Source organism: Erythrolamprus reginae, chromosome 4 (assembly GCF_031021105.1).
Source record: "Erythrolamprus reginae isolate rEryReg1 chromosome 4, rEryReg1.hap1, whole genome shotgun sequence".
In the NCBI taxonomy this organism is placed as follows: domain Eukaryota; kingdom Metazoa; phylum Chordata; class Lepidosauria; order Squamata; family Dipsadidae; genus Erythrolamprus; species Erythrolamprus reginae.
Genome location: NC_091953.1, coordinates 8,511,144 through 8,535,911, shown reverse-complemented (window position 1 = coordinate 8,535,911; position 24,768 = coordinate 8,511,144). Strand labels below are relative to the sequence as shown.

The window sequence follows — 24,768 nt, the reverse complement described above, 5'->3', positions numbered from 1 at the left end:
TGGTGAGATTTGAACTGATGAACTACAGCTAGCAGTTACCTGAAGTAGCCTGCAGTGCTGCACTCTAACCACTGCGCCACCATTGCCTCTAGAGCAGTGGTTCTCAACCTTTCTAATGACGCCTTAATACAGTTCTTCATGTTGTGGCGACCAACCATAAGTCTGGCGCCAATTCTCCCAACAGAGCTTTAAGCTGATTGGAAGGAAGGATAGAGGGACACGCCCACTGTAAACACCTGATTGGTCAGATTGTAAATATAGGTTCCAAGGGGACAGAATAGCAGCTTTAGTCCTAACACCATTGGAGATTTCTCTTTTCGGAGAGGGGTGGCATACAAGTCTAATAAATTATAATAATAATTATTATTATTGTTGTTGTTGTTGTTGTTATTATTATTATTATTATAAAGCCCTTCATGGCACCGGACCAGATTATCTCAGGGACCGCCTTCTGCTGCACGAATCCCAGCGACCAGTTAGGTCCCACAGAGTGGGTCTTCTCCGGGTCCCATCAACCAAACAATGTCACTTGGCGGGACCCAGAGGAAGAGCCTTCTCTGTGGCAGCCCCGACCCTCTGGAACCAACTCCCCCCAGAGATTAGAATTGCCCCCACCCTCCTTGCCTTTCGAAAGCTGCTTAAAACCCACCTCTGCCGCCAGGCATTGGGGAACTGAGATACACTTCCCCCTAGGCCTTTACAATTTTATGCATGGTATGTTTGTATGTATGATTGGTTTTTATATAATGGGTTTTTAACTGTTTTTAGTATTGGATTTTGTTATATATTGTTTTATTGCTGTTGTTAGCCGCCCCGAGTCTGCGGAGAGGGGCGGCATACAAATCCAATAAATAAATAAATAAATTATTATTAATTATGCCGTTGTCGGTCCTTTTGTGGGGGAACCTGGAAAAAAACACCAAGTCTATCACAAAATGTTAACTTATTGCAGTGTTTTTCAACCAGTGTGCCGTGGCACACTAGTGTGCCGCGAGACATGGTCAGGTGTGCCGCGAAGCTCAGAGAGAAAGAAACCAAGAGAGAAAGAAAGACAGAAAGAAAGCAAGGCAGAGGGAAAGCAAGAGAGAAAGAAAGAGAGAGAGAAAGAAAGCAAGAGAGAGAAAGAGCGAGCGAGAGAGAAAGAGAACAAGAGAGAAAGAAAGCAAGAGAGAAAGAAAGCAAGAGAGAGAGAGAGAAAGACATAGAGGGAGGTAGGGAGGGAGAGAGAAAGAGAGCAAAAAAGAGGAAGGAAGGAAGAGAAAGAGGGATGGAGAGAGAAAGAAAGAGGAAGGAAGGGAGAGAAAGAGGGAGGGAGAAAGAAATAGAGCGAAGGGGAAGAAGAGAGAATTTTTTTGTCCAAACTTTTTTTAGCCGCCCCCCCACCCCCGCTCAATGTGCCCCAGGGTTTCGCAAATGTAAAAAATGTTCCGCGGCTCAAAAAAGGTTGAAAATCACTGACTTATTGTTTAGTTATTTTATTTGTAACATTTATTAGCTGCCCCTTTTGCCACACTGTAAATCTGGGTGGCTTATACAGTAATACTAAAAGATAAAACTGCATGAAACCCAATAAGATAAATGCTATAAAAAGATCAACCTCACTAAAAAATAAAAATAGGCAGGAAGTATGATGAGGAGAGGAAGAGAAAGTGGGGGGGGGGGAATTAAAAAATGCAAAACAGCATAAAGTAATGATGTCTCTTGTTTTGCATCATTTATTCTTCCATGGTTACTATTCTGGGTACTATACGATCATTTGTTTTTTAGTGTGATGGGGAAAAGATGGGAGCTGTTTCACGATGAATCTTAGCCTAAAGCGTTAGGATGAAATCCAGATTCAATCCTTCTCTAAGTAAATTTATTAAAAGCAATGGAAATGGTTTTTTCTTTTAAAATCAAGAAGTTGAACAATGCTCCCTTGTGTGCTTCCCTTCATTTTTAGGAGGAAAAAATCCCGCCTTTGTTGGGAAGAACTTTATAGTTATAGTCTGGTCTCAGATAGTCCATTCTGGGTCTAGCGCAGTGATGGCGAACATTTTTTTCCTCCGGTGCCGAAAGAGCATGCATGTGCTCTATCGTGCATGCATGAGTGCCCACACCCATAATTCAATGCCTGGGAAAGGCAAAAAAAGCTTTCCTTGCACCCCGGAGGTCCTCTGGGGGCTGGAAATGGCCTGTTTTTCAACTTTTGGTGGGCCCAGTAGGCCTGTTTTTCACCCTTCCCAGGCTCCAAAGCAAGGGTCTCCAAACTTGGCAACTTTAAGACTTGTGGACTTCAACTCCAAGAATTCTCCAGCCAGCTAAGCTGGCTGGAGAACTCTGGGAGTTGAAGTCCACAAGTCTTAAAGTTGCCAAGTTTGGGGACCTCTGCTCCAAAGGCTTCCCTGGAGCCGTGGGAAGTAAAAACACCCTCCCCTATCCCCCTCGGAGGCTCTCTGGAAGGCAAAAACATCCTCCCAGAGCCTCTGTGTGAGCCAAAATGAGCTGGCCAGCACACAAATGCACATTGGAGTTGAGCTAGGGCAGGAGTAGGCAAAGTTGGCTCTTCTGTGGCATGTGGACTTCAACTCCCATAATTAATGAGATAGCATGACTGGCTCAGGAATTCTGGGAGTTGAAGTCCACAAGTCATAGAAGAGCTAACTTTGCCTACCCCTGAGCTAGGACAACAGCTCATGTGCCAGCAGATGTTTTTGGCTTCCAGAGAGCCTCCAGAGGGATGGGGGAAGGCATTTTTTTCCTCCCCTGGCTCTAGGGAAGCCTTTGGAACCTGGGGAGGAAAAAACATGAGCCTACTGGGCCCACCAGAAGTTGGGAAACAGGCCGTTTCCGCCTCCAGAAGGCCTCCGGGGAGGGGAGGAAGCATGAATTATGGGTGTGGACACCATGAGGTCTTTTTCTGCCGTCAATCTTCCATGTTTCTCTGTTTCTTGTTGACTTGGGTGGAGCCTTTCCAGATCATTCAAAGTGCAAATGCTTGCGTCAATTCCTCTTTTCATCTCTTCCTTTTCTTGTGTTCTCTTTTTCTTTTTTAGGTATATCATCCTCATGACACTTCAAGACAGAAACGAGAAACTGTTTTACCGGGTCCTCACCTCCGACATAGAAAGATTTATGCCAATAGTGTACACTCCGACTGTTGGATTGGCTTGCCAGTTGTATGGCCTGGCCTTCAGACGGCCTCGGTGAGTAGACAGAGTTATTTTATTTATTTTTATTTATTTGTTTTGTCAAGTACATATTGGTAGTACAGTGTTCCCTCGATTTTCGCGGGTTCGAACTTCGCGAATAGCCTATATCACGGTTTTTAAAAAAATATTAATTAAAAAATACTTCGTGGTTTTTTTCTATACCACGTTTTTCCCGCCTGATGATGTCATACGTCATCACCAAACTAATAATTTTTGCAAATAAATAACAAAAAAAATAATTATTGTTAATAAATAATTATGTTTATAAATATCAGGATCACTAAGTGTCTTATTCAATGGTGAGTACCAGTAATAATGGTGAGTAAATGGTTGTTAAGGGAATGGGAAATGGTAATTTAGGGGTTTAAAGTGTTAAGGGAAGGCTTGTGATACTGTCCATAGCCAAAAATGGTGTATTTACTTCCGTATCTCTACTTTGCGGAAATTCGACTTTCGCGGGCGGTCTCGGAACGTATCCCCTGCGAAAATCGAGGGAACACTGTATACAAAGATTATAATATCTCCGGGACCACCTTCTGCCGCACGAATCCCAGCGACCAGTTAGGTCCCACAGAGTTGGCCTTCTCCAGGTCCCGTTGACTAAACAATGTCGTTTGGTGGGACCCAGGGGAAGAGCCTTCTCTGTGGCGGCCCCAACCCTCTGGAACCAGCTCCCCCCGGAGATCAGAATTGCCCCCACCCTCCTCGCCTTTCATAAGCTCCTTAAAACCCACCTATGTCGTCAGGCATGGGGGAACTGAGATATTCCTTCCCCCCAGGCCTATGCACGGTATGTTTGTGTGTATGTTTGGTTTTTAAATTAGGGTCTTTTAAACTATTTTAAATATTAGATTTGTTATATGTTGTTTCACTATTGCTGTTAGCCGCCCCGAGTCTGCGGAGAGGGGGGGCCTACAAATCTAATAGATAGATAGATAGATAGATAGATAGATAGATAGATAGATAGATAGATAGATAGATAGATAGATAGATAGATAGATAGATAGATAGATAGATAGATAGATACTGTAGATAGATAGATAGATAGATAGATAGATAGATAGATAGATAGATAGATAGATAGATAGATAGATAGATAGATAGATAGATAACAATGTTTATATATATACTGCTCAAAAAAATAAAGGGAACACTTAAACAACACAATATAACTCCAAGTAAATCAAGCTGGTGCACTTATGCACAGCCCTTACTGACCTCTCAGGAATCGGGAGGGGTCAGCAGTGGATAGTCTAAGGGTAAAGTTTTGGGGGTGAGGTGATGATACCACAGAGTCAGGTAATGAGTTCCATGCATTAACTACTCGGTTACTAAAGTCTTATTTCCTTCTGCTGCCTGCTTCTCGCTTCGAAGGTTTGAAACATTGGCATCAAATGTTCTCCTTCTAATTGCTCCCTAACTTTCCGTGGGTGGTTTCCCCCAGAAGGAAAACATTCTTGATGCAATTATCCAATATCTCAGTGCGTGTTTGTAATGACAAATGGAAAAAGTCTTCTAAGATGAATAAAAACAGTGTTGTTTGAGAACAATACAGTATAGTACAGCTCACTGTGCCCGAGGTTAATAGCAAAATGTTACCTTGAAGTTTCATTTAAACGGCCTCCATCACATCTATAACTTTTAAATTTCTAATAATCTTGCATGGTAACCGCTAGTAGCAACTGTGGTTAGCAAGCCTGCCTGCTTGTCTGCCTTCCTTCCTCCCTCCCTCTCTGTCCGTCTTTCGTTCCTTCCTTTTTTCATGCTTCCCTCTTTCTCCTTCTTTCCTCCCTCCCTCCTTTTCTGTCCGTCCTTCCTTCCTTCTTTCCTTCCTTTGTGCCTCCCCCCTTCTCTGTCCATCTTCCTTTTTTCATGCCTCCCTCTTTCTCCTTCTTTCCTTCCTCCTTCCCTCCCTCCCCCTTTTCTTTCCTTCCTTCCTGCCTTCCTCCTTTCCTTCTTTTCTGCCTCCTACCTTCTCCCCCCATTCTTTCGCCCTTCCTTATTTCGTGCCTCCCTCTTTCTCCTTCCTTCCTTTCTCCCTCCCTCTCCCTTTTCCTTCCTTCCTTCCTTCCTTTCTTTGTGCCTCCTACCTTCGCTCCCCATTCGTTCTCCTTTCCTTCTTTTGTGCCTCCCTCCTTCTCCTTCCTCCCTCCCTCCCTCCCCCTTTTCTTTCTTTCTTTCCTTCCTTCCTTCCTCCAACCTTCTCTGCCCATCCTTTCTTCCTTCCTTCTTTCATGCCTCCCTCTTTCTCCTTCCTTCCTTCCTTCCTTCCTGTCTAAATATTATAATTAAAACAAAAATAAAATATTTTAAATTCAGAGTTGAAAGGTGGAGAAGAGCCTTGGGGAAGGCACAAACCAGCCCCATGCTTCTCTGACTAGCCTCATCCTGATGACATTACCTAGTTGGATAATGAAAGAAAGAAAGAAAGAAAGAAAGAAAGAAAGAAAGAAAGAAAGAAAGAAAGAAAGAAAGAAAGAACCCAAGCCCAGACAGCACCAAGGACCCCTGATTTCAATCCTGAGCTACAAATATTCACGTGACCCAACAACAGCATACAGAGAGAGATTCACAGGGATGAAATTTAAGGTACCACTTCTCTTTTGTTTAGTCTCGATTCTCAATTTGAATAACTGGCTGAATCATTCTCTATTTGAGGAATCCTTGGTGTTCTCTGAATGCATTACAAATGTAATGTCCAAAAAATGTCCAAAGATACTTCACCAGAAGAGCCCTTCACTCCTCCACTCGAAACAGAATACCCTACGAGACTAGACTTTCAATCCTGGGTCTAGAAAGCTTAGAACTACGATGCCTCAAACATGACCTAGCATAGCCCACAAGATCATTTGCTACAACGTCTTCCCTGTCAACAGCTACTTCAGCTTCAACCACAACAACACACGAGCACACAACAGATGCAAACTTAATATTAACCGCTCCAAACTTGACTGCAAAAAATACGTAATCGAGTTGTTGAAGCATGGAACTCTTTACCAGACTCTGTAGTGTCATCCCCGAACTCCCAAAATTTTACCCTTAGTCTATCCACGGTTGACCTCTCCAGATTCCTAAGAGGTCAGTAAGGGGCGTCCATAAGTCCACCAGCGTGCCTTCCATCCCCTGTCCTAATGTCTCTTATATTTCTACTAGCTCCATGTGTATGAACTCTATTATTCCCAATAATTATTTCTTCTATATTATTCCTAATGTCTTTCCTTCTCTTTTTCTATTGATGTATTTTACTATGATTATATCCTGTGAAACCAACATTATTTATAAATAAATGCACAAATCCCAGCGACCAGTTAGGTCCCAAAGAGTGGGTCTTCTCCAGGTCCCGTCAACTAAACAATGCCGCTTGGCGGGACCCAGGGGAAGAGCCTTCTCTGTGGCGGCCCCGGCCCTCTGGAACCAACTCCCCCCAGAGATTAGAATTGCCCCCACCCTCCTTGCCTTTCGTAAGCTACTTAAAACCCACCTCTGCCGTCAGGCATGGGGGAATTGAGACTCTTTCCCCCTAGGCCTTTACAATTTTATGCATGGTATGTCTGTATGTATGTTTGGTTTTTATATTAATGGGTTTTTTAATCGTTTTTAATACTGGATTATTATTGTGTACTGTTTTATTATTGCTGTTAGCCGCCCCGAGTCTCCGGAGAGGGGCGGCATACAAATCCAATAAATAATAATAATAAAATAATTTGCAACAACCAAGCTCAGGGACCACCGAGGACCCCTCATTTCAACCCTGAGCTATAAATATTCTCCTTTATTGATGCATCCTAGATAAATTGGCTGCCATCTCCTATGTCTGTGTCCCTGTCTACGAATCAGGGTTTGGTTGCATGATCGATTCATACACCCAATACATTATAGGAGGTCTCCCCTTCTTTGGATGCAGCTAGGAAATAAATTGGCACAAAATCTTCCTGGTGCTGATGAAATCCAACTGCTTTTCTCCCCAGGAAACCAAATTTGAGTATTCCACCTGTCCTTTCACAGACAGTTTTTCTTGCCACCATCCAATGGAAATCTGGCCGCTGGTTCGATCCCAGACTGTAAACGAGAAGGTTTCAAATTGGGTTTGGTTTTCTAATTCACAAAGGAGACCAAACCTTTGTAAATGTTCTGTAAATAGTTGCAGGCAAGTTCCAACTCCCTTTGAAGCTGTATTCCACTGCATATTTTTTCAATTATCTATTTCTTTCTTTCTTTCTTTCTTTTTTTCTCTTTCAATCCCCATCCGTGGAAAGGGCTGGTTTTTTTAGCTATTATTATAAGTGATGAATATCACATGGGGGAATAGCATTCTTCTTTGCAAAGGGTATTTCTTTTTCTCTTTGGAAAAGATCTTGTCCGGTCAGCCCGAGTAGGCAAGCAGTCACCTCTTAACCCTTGTTTACCGTAGTTCATAAATCAGATGTTTTAAGGGTCTCCTTCCTTTGGGTTTTCTGGTTCTTTGGGGAAAAAAAGCTTCTTATGTTCCTGAACCCAGAAATAGAGAATGGTACACATGGTCCTAAAGCAATTTGTTTTATCTTCACAGGGCAAAAATACTGTACAGTAACAACCTGAAAACAAGAGATTACAGTGATCCCTCGATTATCGTGAGGGTTCCGTTCCAAGACCCCTCGCGATAATCGATTTTTCGCAAAGTAGCGGTGCAGAAGTAAAAACACCATCTGCGCATGTGCGCCCTTTTTTCCATGGCCGCGCATGAGCAGATGGTGGAGCCGGGGAGTTTGGAAGCCGACAGATTGCTTTCAATGTCGGCTGCCCCCGCCCCCCCAGCACCCGCTCGCCCACCGTTCGCCGCTCGCCCACCTGCCCGGCCGGCCGCTCACTCACTCGCCGCTCTCCCGTTAGCTCGGCCGGCCACTGCCCGGCTGGGGAGGTGGATTCGCCGCCCCCACCAGCCCGATCTCCCTCCGGTGGCTGCCGCCCCCACCAGCCCGATCTGGGGAGGTGGATTCGCCGCTCCTCGCCGCCTTCGTCTCGCTTCGCCTCAGCTGCTGCCCGCTGCCTTCATCTTCTCCCCAAACTCCTCCTTCCCCGCTAAAGCAGCCACCGCAGAAGGTGAGCGATGCAGGGCAGCCCAATGCCGCCGGGAGGGGAATCCAAGCCGGTGGCTGGGGACGCGGATCCACTGCCCTCGCAGCCCAATCTCCCTCTGTGTGGGGGGGGGCGACGAACCGACGATCGGGGGCTGTTCGTCCCTGTTGGGTGGTGCAGGGCAGGCACAGGGAGGGAGGGAGAGAAAGGAAAGAGAGAGAAAGGGAGGGAGAGAAAATTGAATGAAGAAGGGAGAGAAAGAAAGAGTAAGAGGTAGAAAGGATAGAGAAAAAGGAAGAGAAAGGGAGAGAGAAGTGACTCTTGGTGATGACGTATGACGTCATCGGATGGGAAAAAACGTGGAGTATTTTTTAATTATTATTTTTTGAAAAATCGCGATATAGCGTTTCGCAATAATCGAGATCGCGAAAATCGAGGGATCACTGTATTTGTAGCCCAGAGTTGAACTGCTGAGTACTTAATGCTCTCTAAGATTGGTTGTTTTCATGCAGACATTTTTTTACCCAACTTGGTAATGTCATTAGACTAGTGGCAATGATGGTGCTGCCTAGTTTGGTAAAGAATAGAATAACAGGATGGGATGGGATGAATAGACTAGGATATGATAGGATAGGGTAGGGTAGGGTAGGATAGGATGCAGAAAAATACAAGATAGGATAGAAACATAGAAGACTGACGGCAGAAAAAGACCTCATGGTCCATCTAGTCTGCCCTTATACTATTTCCTGTATTTTATCTTACAATGGATATATGTTTATCCCAGGCATGTTTAAATTCAGTTACTGTGGATTTACCAACCACGTCTGCTGGAAGTTTGTTCCAAGGATCTACTACTCTTTCAGTAAAAGAGTAGTGGGTGGGTGGGTAGGTAGGTAGGTAGACAATGTACATCAAAATCCAATTAATTAAAATTAAGAGTTAAATCTAAAAACTAAAGAAGCAGTTAAAATACATACATATCCATTCAATCAATAAACCCAGTGTATATTCATTGGCCAGGGGACAAAATCTAATGACCCCAAGCTTGACGGCATAGGTGAGTCTTTAGACTTGTACGAAAGGCAAGGAAGGTGGGGGCAGTATGAATCTCTGGGGGGGAGCTGATTCCAGAGGGTTGGGCCCCCCACAGAGAAGGCTCTTCCCCTAGGTCCCGCCAAATGACATTGTCTAGTTGATAGGACCTGGAGAAGGCCAACTCTGTAGGACCTAGAACATTGATATGAGTATAATGCTCAAGGGCCCCAGGCCTGCTGGCAGAGCTGTGTTTTAAAGGCTTTTCGAAAGGCCATGAGAGTGGGGGCCATGCAAATCTCCGAGGAGAGCTGGTTCCAGAAGACCAGAGCCGCCACAGAGAAGGCCCTTCCCGTGGCCTCGCCAGCTGATATTGCTTGGCTGACGGGACCTGGAGAAGGCCAATTCTGTGGGCTCTGATCGGTCGCTGGGATGTGTAAAAGGTTTTTTCCATGTCATTCAGTGCCCAACCTTCTTTGCAAGTCCTGCTTCTGCACAGATTAGTTTTCATGTGTGTGTGTGTTTGTGTAATTTATCCTCTTTTTCTTCCCCAGTGGGCTATTCATTACCATTCACGACAAAGGACACATTGCCACAATGCTGAATTCGTGGCCGGAGGACAACATTAAGGTAATGGGGACTGATTGATTCATTTTTGATCAGGAGGAATAAAGAACCTTTATTGTTTTGTGGAATCAGAAACCTATTACAAATGAGCGACTTTTTAAAAGCCGGACTTCTGTGATTGAAGGAATTTTTTTAGGGCTAATTAAGGATTGACCTTGATCTTAGATTCAGGCCTTGGATTCCATCTCTTTGACACTCTCATCAGCACGAGAGGACAAATTACTTTGAGAAGACGAGGCAACATGACACCATATTGTGTGAAGGAGCCTACTTGGTGTTCTGTCGGGCTCTCTCGTAGACTCCTCCCAAAACTTCACAGGTACAAATTTCAGACACACACACACGTTTGAAAATTCAAAACAATGTTCTTTATAATGAAAATTCACTTAACCTAAGCCCTCTTTTGGTATAGCAAAGAGCACTCGTCTCCAACCAAACTGGTCATTTGTACAAGTCCCTTATCAGTTCTGTGATACTTAGCTTGCAGCTGTGATGCAATTCACAGACCTTCTTCTTTCACAAAGTGAAACACACTTTGCTCTGGTTAAGTTTCAAAGCGGGGAAAAATCAGCACACAAAAAGTCAAAGTCAGTAAAGCAGTCACGAAATACAATGATCAGATAACCCTCCACAATGGCCAGACCCACAGGCTGCTATTTATAGCAGCCTCACTAATTACCATAGCCCCACCCAACCACAGGTGGCCTCATTTTCTTTGATAATAATCTCTCAGTTGTTGCTGCCTATGCATCGCTCTCTGCATGCGTGGCTGTATCATTAACTCTTGTTCCGAATCCAAGGAGGAGCTAGATAATTGATCTCCTTCTGAGCTGTCTGCCCCACTCTCCTCCTCCCTGTCACTCATGTCTTCTTGGTCAGAGGAGCCTTCATCAGCAGATTCCACCGGGGGCAAAACAGGCCTGCAGCATGTGGATGTCTCCCCCACATCCACAGTCCTTGGGGCAGGAGCAGGGCCAGAGCTAACCACAACACTTAGGGTGAAATGCTCCCAGTTCGTTCGTGGCTGTCTGTCATCAGAGAACCGGTCGCAAAGGGATCGCGAGGCTCCGCCCACCTGCCCGGATGCCACCATTTGTGTTCTTTTGCCTTCTGCGCCAGTAATGGTCTACTACCGGAATGTTAAGGTGCTACCATCCGGTACGGATTTTCAGGATGCGTGCGCAGCTGTGTACCCCAAACACGTGCATGCCCGTCGGCACAAGATTTGGCCTATGCGCATGCGCAGCAAGCGAAATATCACATGAAGATGCTCACGCAAACAAGGTATTGGCGACTTTAACTGATTTTTTTGCTTCTGCTCGCGTGGAAGCAAAAATATCGGCAAAAATCACCAAAATCTCACTCGTCTTCATCTAAGAACAAAATAAAATATATATTTTTTATTTGGGTATAAATTTTTTCTTTATTTTTCTTCCAACATGCAATAAAACAACATGAGCAATAATCCTTATTTCGTCATCTGGGTCTTTAATAGATTAAAATTAAATCATCATATATTTTTTCAAAAGTAATTAAAAGAAAATACTTCTCAATTATTTTTAATTTTTAATCATTCATAAAGCTTTCCCCAAATCTTATAGTAATCACACTCCTCTTTATCTTTAAGTTTTAAAGTAAGCCTATTCATTTCAGCACAATCTAAAATCTTATGTAATATTTCTCTTTCGTCTGGAATTTTATTCAGCTTCCAATTTTGTGCATATGCTATTCTAGCAGCTGTTAAAATATGTATAATCAAATATATTTCTTCTTTATTAAAATTTTCTGGTAGAATACCTAATAAGAATATTTCTGGTTTAAATTCAATAGTCCTTTTCAAAATCTTTCGCATCCAATGCTGACTCTCTTTCCAAAATTTCTTAACTTCTGTGCATGTCCACCACATATGATAAAAAGAGCCTGGTAGCTGATTACATTTCCAACATTTCATTGATCTATTCTTAAACATTTTTGCTAATCTTCCTGGTGTCATATGCCATCTATAAAACATCTTATATATACAGTGGTACATCATGATACGAACTTAATTGGTTCCTGGAGAAGGTTCGTAAGGTGAAAAGTTCGTAAGACGAAACAATGTTTCCCATAGGAATCAATGTAAAAGCAAATAATGCGTGCAAATCCTTCGGGAAAATCCCAAACTTTAGAAGGGAGGCGAACAGAGGGCAGGGAGAAGCAGCTAAAGGGGGCGGGTGGAAGAAGCAAGGCTAGGCTAAAGGGTGAGTGGTAAGGAAGAAAGGCAAGGGGGGCGCCCCTCCCTTTTCTTTCTTTAAAAGACACTCTTTCAGTGCCTGTGGCTGTTCTCTACAAAGTCTTTCCTCCTCCAAGCTGCCCCTCCCTTTTCTTTCTTTAAAAGACACCCTTTGCTGTTCTCTCCAAAGTCTTTCCCCCTCCAAGCCGCCCCTCCCTTTTCTTTCTTTAAAAGACACCCTTTGCTGTTCTCTCCAAAGTCTTTCCCCCTCCAAGCCGCCCCTCCCTTTTCTTTCTTTAAAAGACACCCTTTGCTGTTCTCTCCAAAGTCTTTCCCCCTCCAAGCCGCCCCTCCCTTTTCTTTCTTCAAAAAAGGGGGGAAAAAGAAACCCCTTCATCCCAGCAGCAGCAGCTTGGGTTCATAAGGTGAAAATAGTTCGGGAGAAGAGGCAAAAAAATCTTAAACACCGGGTTCGTATCTTGAAAAGTTCGTTAGAAGAGGTGTTCGTAAGATGAGGTACCACTGTATTCTCTTTATAAGCTGTTGACATTGACATTTTATAATTTCTTTCCCAAATTTGTTGCCATCTATTGAATATCCTATATTCTCCATCCACTTTATCATTGTATCTTCAACTATATATTTTTAAAGATCTATGTTCTAGCAGCCCTTCACTGCTTGTCGGGCATCTAGTCCAACCCCTGCACCTTTCTGACAAATTACTGCCCCTCAGCTAGCAAATCCCAAATATTTAGACGAAAAATCATATACAGTGATACCTTGTCTTACAAACTTAATTGGTTCCAGGACGAGGTTCGTAAGGTGAAGAGTTCATAAGACAAAACAATGTTTCCCATAGGAATCAACGGAAAAGCGATTAATGCATGCAAGCCCAAAATTCACCCCTTTTGTCAACTGAAGTGCCCGTTTTTGCACTGCTGGGATTCCCCTGAGGCTCCCCTCCATGGGAAACCCCACCTCCAGACTTCCACATTTTGCAATGCTGCAGGGGAATCCCAGCAGCGAAAAAACGGGCGCTTCACCTGGCAATGGAAGTCCGGAGGTGGGGCATTCCAGTGGCGGGTTCGTAAGGTGAAAATAGTTCGGAAGAAGAGGCAAAACATTTTAAGCCCGGGTTCGTATCTCGAAAAGTTCACATGATGAGAGGTTCCTAAGTGGAGGTATCACTGTACAGTGGTACCTCATGATACGAACCCCTCGCCATACAAACAACCCGAGATACGAACCCGGGGTTCGGATATTTTTTGCCTCTTCTTGCGAACGTTTTCCGTCTTACGAACCCGCCGCCCGGCTGCCGCTTTTTGAAACAGCGTCCTCCTGAACCCGAACGCCAAACCCGAACTTCCGGGTTCGGCGTTCAGCGTTTGGGAGGCCGCCGAGAAGCCCCCCCGGCTGTTTCAAAAGATGACAGCCGGGCGGCAGGGCTTCTCGGCGGCCTCCCGAACACTGAACCTGGAGGTTCGGCAAAAGTTCGGGTTCGGGAGGCCGCTGAGAAGCCCTGCCGCCCGGCTGTCACCTTTTGAAACAGCCGGGGGGCTTCCCAGCGTCCTCCTGAACCCGAACGCGAACCCCGAACTTCTGGGTTCGGCGTTTGGGAGGCCGCCGAGAAGCCCCCTGGCTGTTTCAAAAGGTGACAGACGGGCGGCGGGGCTTCTCGGCGGCCACCCGAATCCGAACTTTTGCCGAACTTCCGGGTTCGGCATTGGGAGAACGCTGAGAAGCACCCGGCTGTTTCAGTTGAAACAGCCGGGCAGCGACGTTTTTTTGCGGGGGGGGGGGGGATTTAGATCAGTGCTAGGGGTATTTTTGTGTAAAGGGAAGGCCTTTTTTTTTAATGCCCATAGCCCAGGGCACAAACAATTATCTGTAGATGGATTCTTGTGGAATTGATTTCTTCAGTTGAAAACAACGGAGTGATCTAAAGAAATGGAAACGTTTGATTCCCATTCATGGCTTTCATCGTTTTCTATCAAACGGCGATGCCCGTTTGTTTTCGGCAGAAAAAAGAAACCACAATCCATGTGGCACGTGTTTAAATCCTGCTGGGATTTCTGCCTTTAATCATCTGTAATATGTTAATATTTTAAACCAAAATCCTTGTCGGCTAGAGGGGGGGGGGATCCCAGCAGTCTATTTCTAAGTAAACCAGCATCTCTCCTTCTCTTCTAACCAGTCCCTCGAATAGGTAGATTTTTTGAAGTGAGGAATGGTGAATAGAATAGAATAGAATAGAATAGAATTCTTTATTGGCCAAGTGTGATTGGACACACAAGGAATTTGTCTTGGTGCAGATGCTCTCAGTGTACATGAAAGAAAATATAGATTTGTCAAAAATCACGTGGTACAACACTTAATGATTGTCACAGGGGTCAAATAAGCAATGAAGAAACAATCAATATTAATAAAAATCTTAGGATACAAGCAACAAGTTACAATAATACAGTCCTAAGTGGGAGGAAGAGGGTGATAGGAATGATGAGAAAAAGCTAGTAGAAATAGAAGTGCAAACTTAGTAAAAAGTTTGACAGTGTTGAGGGGATTATTTGTTTAGCAGAGTGATGGCGTTCGGGGGGGAAAGTGTTCTTGTGTCTAGTTGTCTTGGTGTGCAGTGCTCTGTAGCAACGTTTTGAGGGTAGGAGTTGAAATAGTTTATGTCCAGGATGTGAGGGGTCAGTAAATATTTTCACCACCCTTTTTTTGACTCGTGCAGTATACAGGTCCTCAATGAAAGGCAGGTTGGCAGCCATTGTTTTTTCTGCAGGTCATAACAGAATATACCATTTCAGACAAATGGTTGTCCAATGACTTAAACTGAACAACAATAACAACATGGGGATTTACTTATTCCCTTTATATTACTTGGCGAGAAGAAAAAAATACAAATTACACCACTTACTAGCAACACAACAGTCCTATGTTGAATTCAAATACAGTGGTACCTCTACCTAAGAATGCCTCTACTTACAAACTTTTCTAGATAAGAACCGGGTGTTCAAGATTTTTTTGCCTCTTCTCAAGAACCATTTTCCACTTACAAACCAGAGCCTCCAAAACTGTAACCGGAAAAGGCAGGGAGAAGCCTCCGTGGGGCCTCTCTAGGAATCTCCTGGGAGGAAACAGGGCCAAAAAAGGTGGGGAGAAGCCTCTGTGGGGCCTCTCTAGGCATCTCCTGGGAGGAAACATGGCGGGAAAAGGCGGGGAGAAGCCTCTGTGGGGCCTCTCTAGGAATCTCCTGGGAGGAAACAGGGCCAGAAAAGGCAGGGAGAAGCCTCCGTGGGGCCTCTCTAAGAATCTCCTGGGAGGAAACAGGGCCAAAAAAGGCGGGGAGAAGCCTCCATGGGGCCTCTCTAGGAATCTCCTGGGAGGAAACAGGGCCAAAAAAGGCGGGGAGAAGCCTCCGTGGGGCCTCTCTAGGAATCTCCCGGAAGGAAACAGGGCCTCCACCCTCCCTGTGGTTTCCCCAATCGCACACATTATTTGCTTTTCCATTGATTCCTATGGGAAAAATTGCTTCTTCTTACAATCTTTTATATTTAAGAACCTGGTCATAACTAATTAAGTTCGTAAGTAGAGGTACCATTGTATTATATTTGTTGTCACTTTAAAAATCCTTGTGACCTGATGGATATGATTTTACAAAACATTTATCCCTGATATTACCTAGCATACAAATCTAATAAACTATAACTAAACTAAACTAGTTGGTCAATGAAACATCTGCAAGAAAACCAAGTTCAGAGAGCACCAAGTACCCCACAGTTCAACCTTGAGCTATAAATATCCATTTTTGTAGATGAAGAGATGCTTTGCATTCTTATTATTAATATTTTTGCTTTAAAAAAAAAAAAAAAAAGTAAAGTAACAGTGAGAAAGAAATCGTCCCAAGTGTAATTGAGTCAATCCAGAATTTGTATAGGGACTATTGTGGATCTCAGCCAGTTGTCCACAACTTTTTTTTGCAAATCCAGTGTTTGAGAACATGGTCTGAAAGAGTGCAGAGAAGAGCAACAAAGATGATTAGGGGACTGGTGGCATTTCAGGAAAATAATATTTTAATAATATTAATAATAATATAATAATAATAATAATAATAATAATAATAATAATAATAATAATAATAATAATAATATAGTTATCAAAGCGTGGAACTCATTACCGGACTCAATTGTGTCAACCCCTAACCCCCAACATTTCTCCCTTAGACTCTCCACGATTGACCTCTCCAGGTTCCTAAGAGGCCAGTAAGGGGCGTACATAGGTGCACTGGTGTGCCTTTCGTCCCCTGTCCAATTGTCTTTCCTTTCTCTCACTTATCATATATATTTTCTTTCTTTCATATATCCTCTCCTCTAAGTTCACTTTTACCCTTATATATATTACTACATGTCTATTTTTCTTCCTATGTATTTGTGTATTGGACAAATGAATAAATAAAATAAATAAACAATTGCTCCTGGACGATATCTATATCTATCTTACAATGTCTATACCTTTTTAGTATTGGGTGAAATACTTTTCCTCAAGTGACAGCATTGGCACCTTCGAGAACGGAATTCCTTATTACACAGAATTCAAAAAGAAAACTTATCTGGTTAACTGTAGACCCAATGCTTCATTTTTATGTCAATTTTCCATTACAAAGAGATTTCTTTTAAGGGAATTGTTGTTATTGTTGTTGTTATTGTTATTGTTGTTATTATTATTATTATTATTATTATTATTATTATTATTATTATGTCAGTACAACACAGCAAACAAGATCATTATGCTGGATTTCGTATTTCATCACCAGTCGGGCGCTTCCCAAGCACCCAGTACTCCGTGATGTAGCGGCGAATTATGTTTGCCGATCCCAGTAAAGCGGCCTTTTGCAATTGACAGATGGAGATTTTGTCAATTCCAATGGTTTTCAAATGTCCACTGAGATCCTTTGGCACTGCGCCCAGCGTGCCAAGTACCACTGGGACCATTTTCACTGGCTTATGCCAGAGTCGTTGCAGCTCGATTTTTAGGTCTTTGTATTTCACTAATTTTTCTAGCTGCTTCTCCTCAATTCTGCTGCCCCCTGGGATTGCGATGTCGATGATCCATACTTTTTTTTCCTCCACAATCAGGATGTCTGGTGTGTTATGTTTCAGAATTCGGTCAGTCTGAAGTCGGAAGTCCCACAGTAGTTTTGCTTGCTCATTTTCGACCACTTTTTCGGGCTTATGATCCCACCAGTTCTTTGCCATTGGTAAATGGTAGTTCGGGCACAAGTTCCAGTGGATCATCTGTGCCACAGCATCATGTCTATGCTTGTAGTCAGTCTGTGCGATCTTTTTGCAGCAGCTGAGTATGTGATCGATTGTTTCATCTGTTTCTTTACAGAGTCTGCACTTTGGATCGTCTATTGATTTTTCAATTCTGGCTTTGACAGCATTTGTTCTAATGGCCTGTTCTTGTGCCGCCAGTATTAGTCCTTCTGTCTCCTTTTTGAGTGTTCCACTTGTAAGCCATGAACAGGTCTTTTCTTTATCCACTTTGCCTTCAATCTTATCCAAGAACTGGCCATGCAATGCTTTGTTCCGCCAACAGTCAATACGACATTGAGTTACAATTTTTCTGTACTTGTCCTTAGTTTGCTTCACATTATTATTATTATTATTATTATTATTATTATTATTATATTTGGAATAGTTTCTTGTTTCATAAATTTCACAGCTTTAGTCTACTATATCCGCTATACTTTAAAAAAAATCATTATTTTGCAAAATTATTATTATTATTAGTCAGTATCGTTCCAACCCACCTAGTTTAATACTCCCACTTAATAAAAGCAACGCTTCTTCGAATGGTTCTTTCTTCAACAAATTCCTCTCTTCAATTTCAGGCTGTTGTAGTGACTGATGGAGAAAGAATTTTGGGCCTGGGCGATCTAGGATGCTACGGGATGGGCATCCCAGTAGGAAAACTCGCACTCTACACCGCTTGTGGCGGCGTTCACCCGCAGCAGTGCCTCCCTGTTCTTCTGGATGTTGGCACAGACAATGAGGTGAGATGACTCGCTTATTTTATTTTCCATCTCTTCTGCGACATTAAAGGTGTGGATCCCAACTGCTTGAATATACAGTGGTACCTCTACTTACGAACTTAATTCGTTCCGTGACCAGGTTCTTAAGTAAAAAAAGTTTGTCAGAAGAAGCAATTTTTCCTATAGGAATCAATGTAAAAGCAAATAATGTGTGTGATTGGGGAAAGCACAGGGAGGGTGGAGGCCCTGTTTCCTCCCAGGAGATTCCTAGAGAGGCCCCACGGAGGCTTCTCCCCACCTTTTCCAGCCTAGTTTCCCCCCAGGAGATTCCTAGAGAGGCCCCACGGAGGCTTCTCCCTGACTTTTCCAGCCCTGTTTCCTCCCAGGAGATTCCTAGAGAGGCCCCTCGGAAGCTTCTTCCCACCTTTTCCGGCCCTGTTTCCTCCCAGGAGATTCCTAGAGAGGCCCCCCAGAGGCTTCTCCCTTCCTTTTCCAGCCCTGTTTCCTCCCAGGAGATTCCTAGAGAGGCCCCCCAGAGGCTTCTCCCTGCCTTTTCCAGCCCTGTTTCCTCCCAGGAGATTCCTAGAGAGGCCCCCCAGAGGCTTCTCCCCGCCTTTACCGGCCCTGTTTCCTCCCAGGAGATTCCTAGAGAGGCCCCACAGAGGCTTCTCCCCGCCTTTTCCAGCCCTGTTTCCTCCCAGGAGATTCCTAGAGAGGCCCCAAGGAGGCTTCTCCCCACCTTTTCTGGCCCTGTTTCCTCCCAGGAGATTCCTAGAGAGGCCCCACAGGGGCTTCTCCCTTCCTTTTCCAGCCCTGTTTCCTCCCAGGAGATTCCTAGAGAGGCCCCCCAGAGGCTTCTCCCTGCCTTTTCCAGCCCTGTTTCCTCCCAGGAGATTCCTAGAGAGGCCCCACAGAGGCTTCTCCCTTCCTTTTCCAGCCCTGTTTCCTCCCAGGAGATTCCTAGAGAGGCCCCCCAGAGGCTTCTCCCTGCCTTTTCCAGCCCTGTTTCCTCCCAGGAGATTCCTAGAGAGGCCCCACAGAGGCTTCTCCCCGCCTTTACCGGCCCTGTTTCCTCCCAGGAGATTCCTAGAGAGGCCCCACAGAGGCTTCTCCCCGCCTTTTCCAGCCCTGTTTCCTCCCAGGAGATTCCTAGAGAGACCCCAAGGAGGCTTCTCCCCACCTTTTCTGGCCCTGTTTCCTCCCAGGAGATTCCTAGAGAGGCCCCACAGGGGCTTCTCCCTGCCTTTTCCGGCCCTGTTTCTCCCCGAGGAGATTCCTAGAGAGGCCCCAAGGAGGCTTCCCCTTGCCTTTTCCGGTCACAGTTTCGGAGGCTCAGGTTTGTAAGTGGAAAATGGTTCTTGGGAAGAGGCAAAAAAATCTTGAACACCCGTTTCTTATCTAGAAAAGTTCGTAAGTAGAGGCATTCTTAGGTAGAGATACCACTGTACCGGTATATAAGTCTAAATGCCATTGCTGTTGCCATCACGGAGAATTTAAATTGTCTAAAGCATTTCAACAAGTTGCATGATAGTTACTTCCTGAAGCCAAAGGGGTCACCTCAATCTTTCAGCATGAGAGACTGCGATAAAAAACTTTCCAGTCGATCAGATGGGTTTGACTTTTCCTGTGCTAGTCAGAAGGAAATGCATACATCCCTCTGCGTGACCAGAGGAGATCACATTTCGCCAAATAAAGAATCCAAGCCTAATTAATTTCAGTGGTTTGTCAGTTTGCACACACCCTAATGTTTGTGATGATGTGAGAGCGGTTGCATCTGTTAGCAGTTTTCTGGTCTTCATATACTGCAAAAGGATGCAATCCAGCAGCTGTAGCCCGTGCCAGAAGTGACATCTGCAACTTTTCCCCTCTTTTGTTTTTGCCCAAAAAATATCTCTCGTGCTATTTGATGGGATCAACTTAGCTAACAAAATGCTTTTCGTTAAAATAAAGTGCTTTTATTTGGTAAACGTTCGTAGCTTACTGGTTAAAAGAATAAGATGACAAAGCGAAGGCTAAGTGTTTTGAGTTGCACAAAATGAAATAATAGCAATTTTATTTGGAGCCACAATCCAATTTTTATTACGATTCTATCAATATTTTCCCCCAGAGATCTCATAATTCAATTCCATTCAATTTATTAGATTTGTATGCTGCCCCTCTCCGAAGACTCGGGGCGGCTCACAACAATAATAAAAACAGTATAACAATGATGGAACAAATCTAATAATAAAATTATATAAAAACCCCCAACAAATTAAAAAAACCACACAGCACATACATACCAAACATAAAATATAAGAAAGCCTGTGGGGAGATGTCTTAATTCCCCCATGTCTGGCGATATAGGTGCGTCTTGAGTAACTTGCGAAAGACAAGGAGGGTGGGGGCCGTTCTAATCTCCGGGGGGAGTTGATTCCAGAGGGCCGGGGCCGCCACAGAGAAGGCCCTTCCCCTGGGGCCTACCAAACGACATTGTTTGGTCGACGGGACCCGGAGAAGGCCACCTCTTTGGGACCTTATCGGCCACTGGGATTCGTGCGGTAGAAGGCGGTTCCGAAGGTCTTCTGGTCCAATGCCATGTAGGGCTTTAAAGGTCATTACCAACACTTTGAATTGTGACCGGAAACCGATCGGCAGCCAGTGCAGGCCATGGAGTGTTGTAGAAACGTGGGCGAATCTAGGAAGCCCCACGATAGCTCTCGCGGCCGCATTCTGCACGATCTGAAGTTTTCGAACACTTTTCAAAGGTAGCCCCATGTAGAGAGCGTAAACAGTTTATATGGTCTCACCACCCTCTAAGTAAGAAAAATTAGAAACAGCGTCAGCTGAAACAGCTCTTGGGATTTCAGAACTGGATATAAATTGAGTGGGTTCCTCTTACCTTTTCCTACCAGTGCGCATTGCAATGTCCCCTTCTGCCATTTTACTTTTCGCATGCGCAGAGCTGCTATCTTTGCCGGTCTGGGTGCAATGCCATTTTTTTTTTGGTAAGTTTTGGCATTTTTTTGGCTTTTTGAGCATGCGCAGAGGGACGATTTTACTTCCGTGCGTGCTCAAAGAGCCAAAAAAGACTGATTTTTTTTTAAAAAAAAGATAGCGGTGTGCATGGACCGGCAACGACAGCACCGGAGCTGTTGTGACACAACTGCACAATGAGAGAGCCACTACCGGAGTGGCGCACTGGATCACACTGGTAGGAACTGCGAGAGATATCATGGGCTTTCCCAAAAATGCCCATGTAACACCAGCACTCCACAGTCTGGATTGGTTGCCAATCAGTTTCCGGGCACAATTCAAAGTGTTGGTCATTACCTATAAAGCCCTTCATGGCACTGGACCAGGGTATCTACGAGACCGCCTTCTGCCGCATGAATCCCAGCGACCGGTTAGGTCCCACAGAGTGGGCCTTCTCCGGGTCCCGTCAACAAAACAATGTCGTTTGGCGGGGCCCAGGGGAAAAGTCTTCTCTGTGGCGGCCCCGGCCCTCTGGAACCAACTCCCCCGGGAGATTAAAATTGCCCCCACCCTCCTTGCCTTTCGTAAGCTCCTTAAAACCCACCTCTGCCGTCAGGCATGGGGGAACTGAGATATTATTTCCCCCTAGGCCTTTACAATATATCCATGTTATGTTTGTTTGTAGGGATGTTTGGTTTTACAATAAGGGTTTTTTAGTTGTTTTAGTATTGGATTTATATGATGTTTTTTATCACTGTTGTTAGCTGCCCCGAGTCTACGGAGAGGGGCTGCATACAAATCCAATAACTAAATAAATAAGTAAGTAAGTAAGTAAGTAAGTAAGTAAGTAAGTAAGTAAGTAAGTAAGTAAACAAACAAACAAACAAACAAACCCATCTCTGATATAAATTTAAAATTAGTTCTCTATACCAGTGTTTCCCAACCTTGGCAACTTGAAGATATTTGGACTTCAACTCCCAGAATTCCCCAGCCAGCATTTGCTTCAAGCATTCGCTGGCTGGGGAATTTTGGGAGTTGAAGTCCAGATATCTTCAAGTTGCCAAGGTTGGGATACACTGCTCTATACTATATAGAGGCCGTAGGATGGATCAGTTGGTTATCCTTCCTGATCCTTCTTCAATCCTCCCATATGGGGGACCCAGCATAGTAGGCAGCAGTCAGAAGACCTATGGGGAGTTAGCAAGATATGAGATAGGCCAGTGATGGTGAACCTTTTATCCCTCGAGTGCAGAAAGAGCATGGGCGTGCGCTATCGTGCATGCGTGAGTGCTTACACCCATAATTCAATGCCTGGGGAGGGTGAAAATGGCTTCTCTCGCCCTCCGGAGACCCTCTGGAGGCCAGAAATGGCCTGTTTCCCAACTTCTGGTGAGCCCAATAGACTCATGTTTTGCCCTCCCCAGGATCCAAATGCTTCCCTGGAGCCAGGGGAGGGTAAAAATGTCCTCCCCCATCCCCCTGGAGGCTCTCTGGAAGCCAAAAATGCCCCCCAGAGCCTCTGTACAGGCCAAAAATCAGCTGGCTGGCACACACATGCACATTGGAGCTGAACTATGGCAACAGCTTGCGTGCCAGCAGATATGGCTCCATGTGCCACCTGTGGCACCCATGTCATAGGTTCACCATCACTGAGATAGGCCCTCATGCATGGGACAAAAATGCTCCATTTGTGTCCTAAACCTGTTACTCCTTAGAGTAGGGGTGTCAAATGTAAGACCCAGAGACCAGATCTGGCCTGTGGGGTGCTTAGATCTGGCCCCCGTGGCCTCCCTTGAAACAGTCAAGGACATAGAAACATAGAAGACTGACAGCAGAAAAAAACCTCCTGGTCCATCTAGTCTGCCCTTATACTATTTTCTGTATTTTATCTTAGGATGGATATATGTTTATCCCAGGCATGTTTAAATTCAGTTACTGTGAATTTATCTACCACGTCTGCTGGCCCGTGGTGCCTCTGTCAGTGAAAACACAGATCGAGAGGGCCACGTGAGCTCCGTTTTCACTTGCAGAGGGTTGCAGGAGGCCATTGCAGCTGAAAACGGGAGCTTGGGAGCCAGTTTTTGCTAGCAGAGCACAGGGTACATCTTAGGTACCCCAAACATGAATGATGTTGAGGACAAATACAACCCTCAGTGAAATCAAGTTCGACCACCCCTGCCGTAGAGGAATGATATTTCAGGTCTTAATACATCCATTCTGCCTTAGCCCAACATTTCCCCTAGTATTGAAAAGGGCCCAATTTTGCCCTTTAAGATTCCTGTGAACTTTAGATAAAAATGAGTATTTAATCTTTCCTATTTGAGAGGATTTTGCAAGCCACTAATTCATTGTGATAGGCCCCAGTGATTCCATTATTGCTGATTGTTCATTCATCACAACATCTATAATGACTCGCAGCTCTTCCTAGACAAATCCGCCATGAATTTGGAAAATCCTCAGTTTGGTTTAGTGGCTAAGGTCCTCTCGGCCAGAAAGCAAGAGATTGTGAGTTCATGTTAGAAATTCTACAGAGCAAACAAAGAGTACAGTCACAATGTGCTTTACTGCTCAACTGCTCAACAGGAAACAGGAAATTCTACCTTAGAGCCAAAGAACATAGAGTATATACCATAGATCCAAATTTGTAAAACCTGCCATCTACTGGCTGAAAACATGTAGTTGTTGCAATCCAAAATGCATCCCAATAGTTTAAGTCCTGCCTTAGTCATGAAAACCAGTTGGATGACTTTGGGCCCGTCCCTTCTTTTCTGCACAACTCATTTCACAGGGTTGTTGCTGTGTGGAAAATAGAAGGGGGAAAATATGTTGGATATGTTCGCCATCTTGAGTTATTTGTTAAAATAATATACAGTAAGACCTCACCTATCGCTGGTGTTACGTTCCAGACCCGGCCGCAATAGGTGAAATCCGCAATGTGGAATTTATCGACTGATAGTACTTATTTAAGTATTTATATTGTAATTGTTTGGTAAGTTTTCATTGTTTTAAGTGTTTATAAACCCTTCCCACACTCTTACAAAATACATATCACAGTAGTATATATATAATATAACTTAAAAATAATAAAAATAATAAAAAACAATAAAGCAACAACATTCTCTTTCTCTCTTATACGTATACGTAATCTCTCTCTCTGTCAAATATCCTAAGAAATATTTCTTGAAAACCTGCGATGAAGTGAAGCCGCGGTAGGTGAAGTGCGATATAGCGAGGGACTACTGTAGGTGGGATAGGGAGGGCTGGAAGGAAGGGAATGAAAGAGAACGAGGGAAGGAAAGAAGGAAGAAGGGAGGGAAAGAAAGGAGGGAGGGAAGGAAAGAAAGAAAAAAGAAAGAAGAAGGGAAGGAAGGAAGGAAATCTAGGTTTGTGGTCTTCCCATCTGCAGCAGCAAATACTACCAGGTAACTGTGTTTCACATATGAATACTTTTTCCTGGAAGTATTGTTGGTTATTTAGTCTTAGGAGATAGTTCCTCTTAGTTTTTCCATTTCTATGTGCTCTGCAGATATCAGCTGTAAGATATCAGCTTCCCCCAACTCACAATCGGCCAAAAGTACGGGAACTGAAGTTCACAACATCTGGGTGGCAAGTTGAAGGAGGTTGCTCCATTCAAGTTCTTCATACCAGATTTTATTTCCTTA

At 44.2% G+C, this 24,768-nt stretch overlaps 1 protein-coding gene across 1 annotated transcript in view; it reads left to right on the top strand.

Moving 5' to 3' along the window:
- Positions 1 to 24,768, top strand: part of ME3 (malic enzyme 3) — a 101,500-nt gene that overhangs the window by 43,242 nt on the left and 33,490 nt on the right. Inside the window, exons 4-6 of the mRNA XM_070749571.1 lie at positions 3,036 to 3,185; positions 9,833 to 9,908; positions 18,011 to 18,172. Of these exons, the coding sequence (XP_070605672.1) occupies positions 3,036 to 3,185; positions 9,833 to 9,908; positions 18,011 to 18,172 (388 nt within the window). The remainder of the gene's footprint in view (positions 1 to 3,035; positions 3,186 to 9,832; positions 9,909 to 18,010; positions 18,173 to 24,768) is intronic.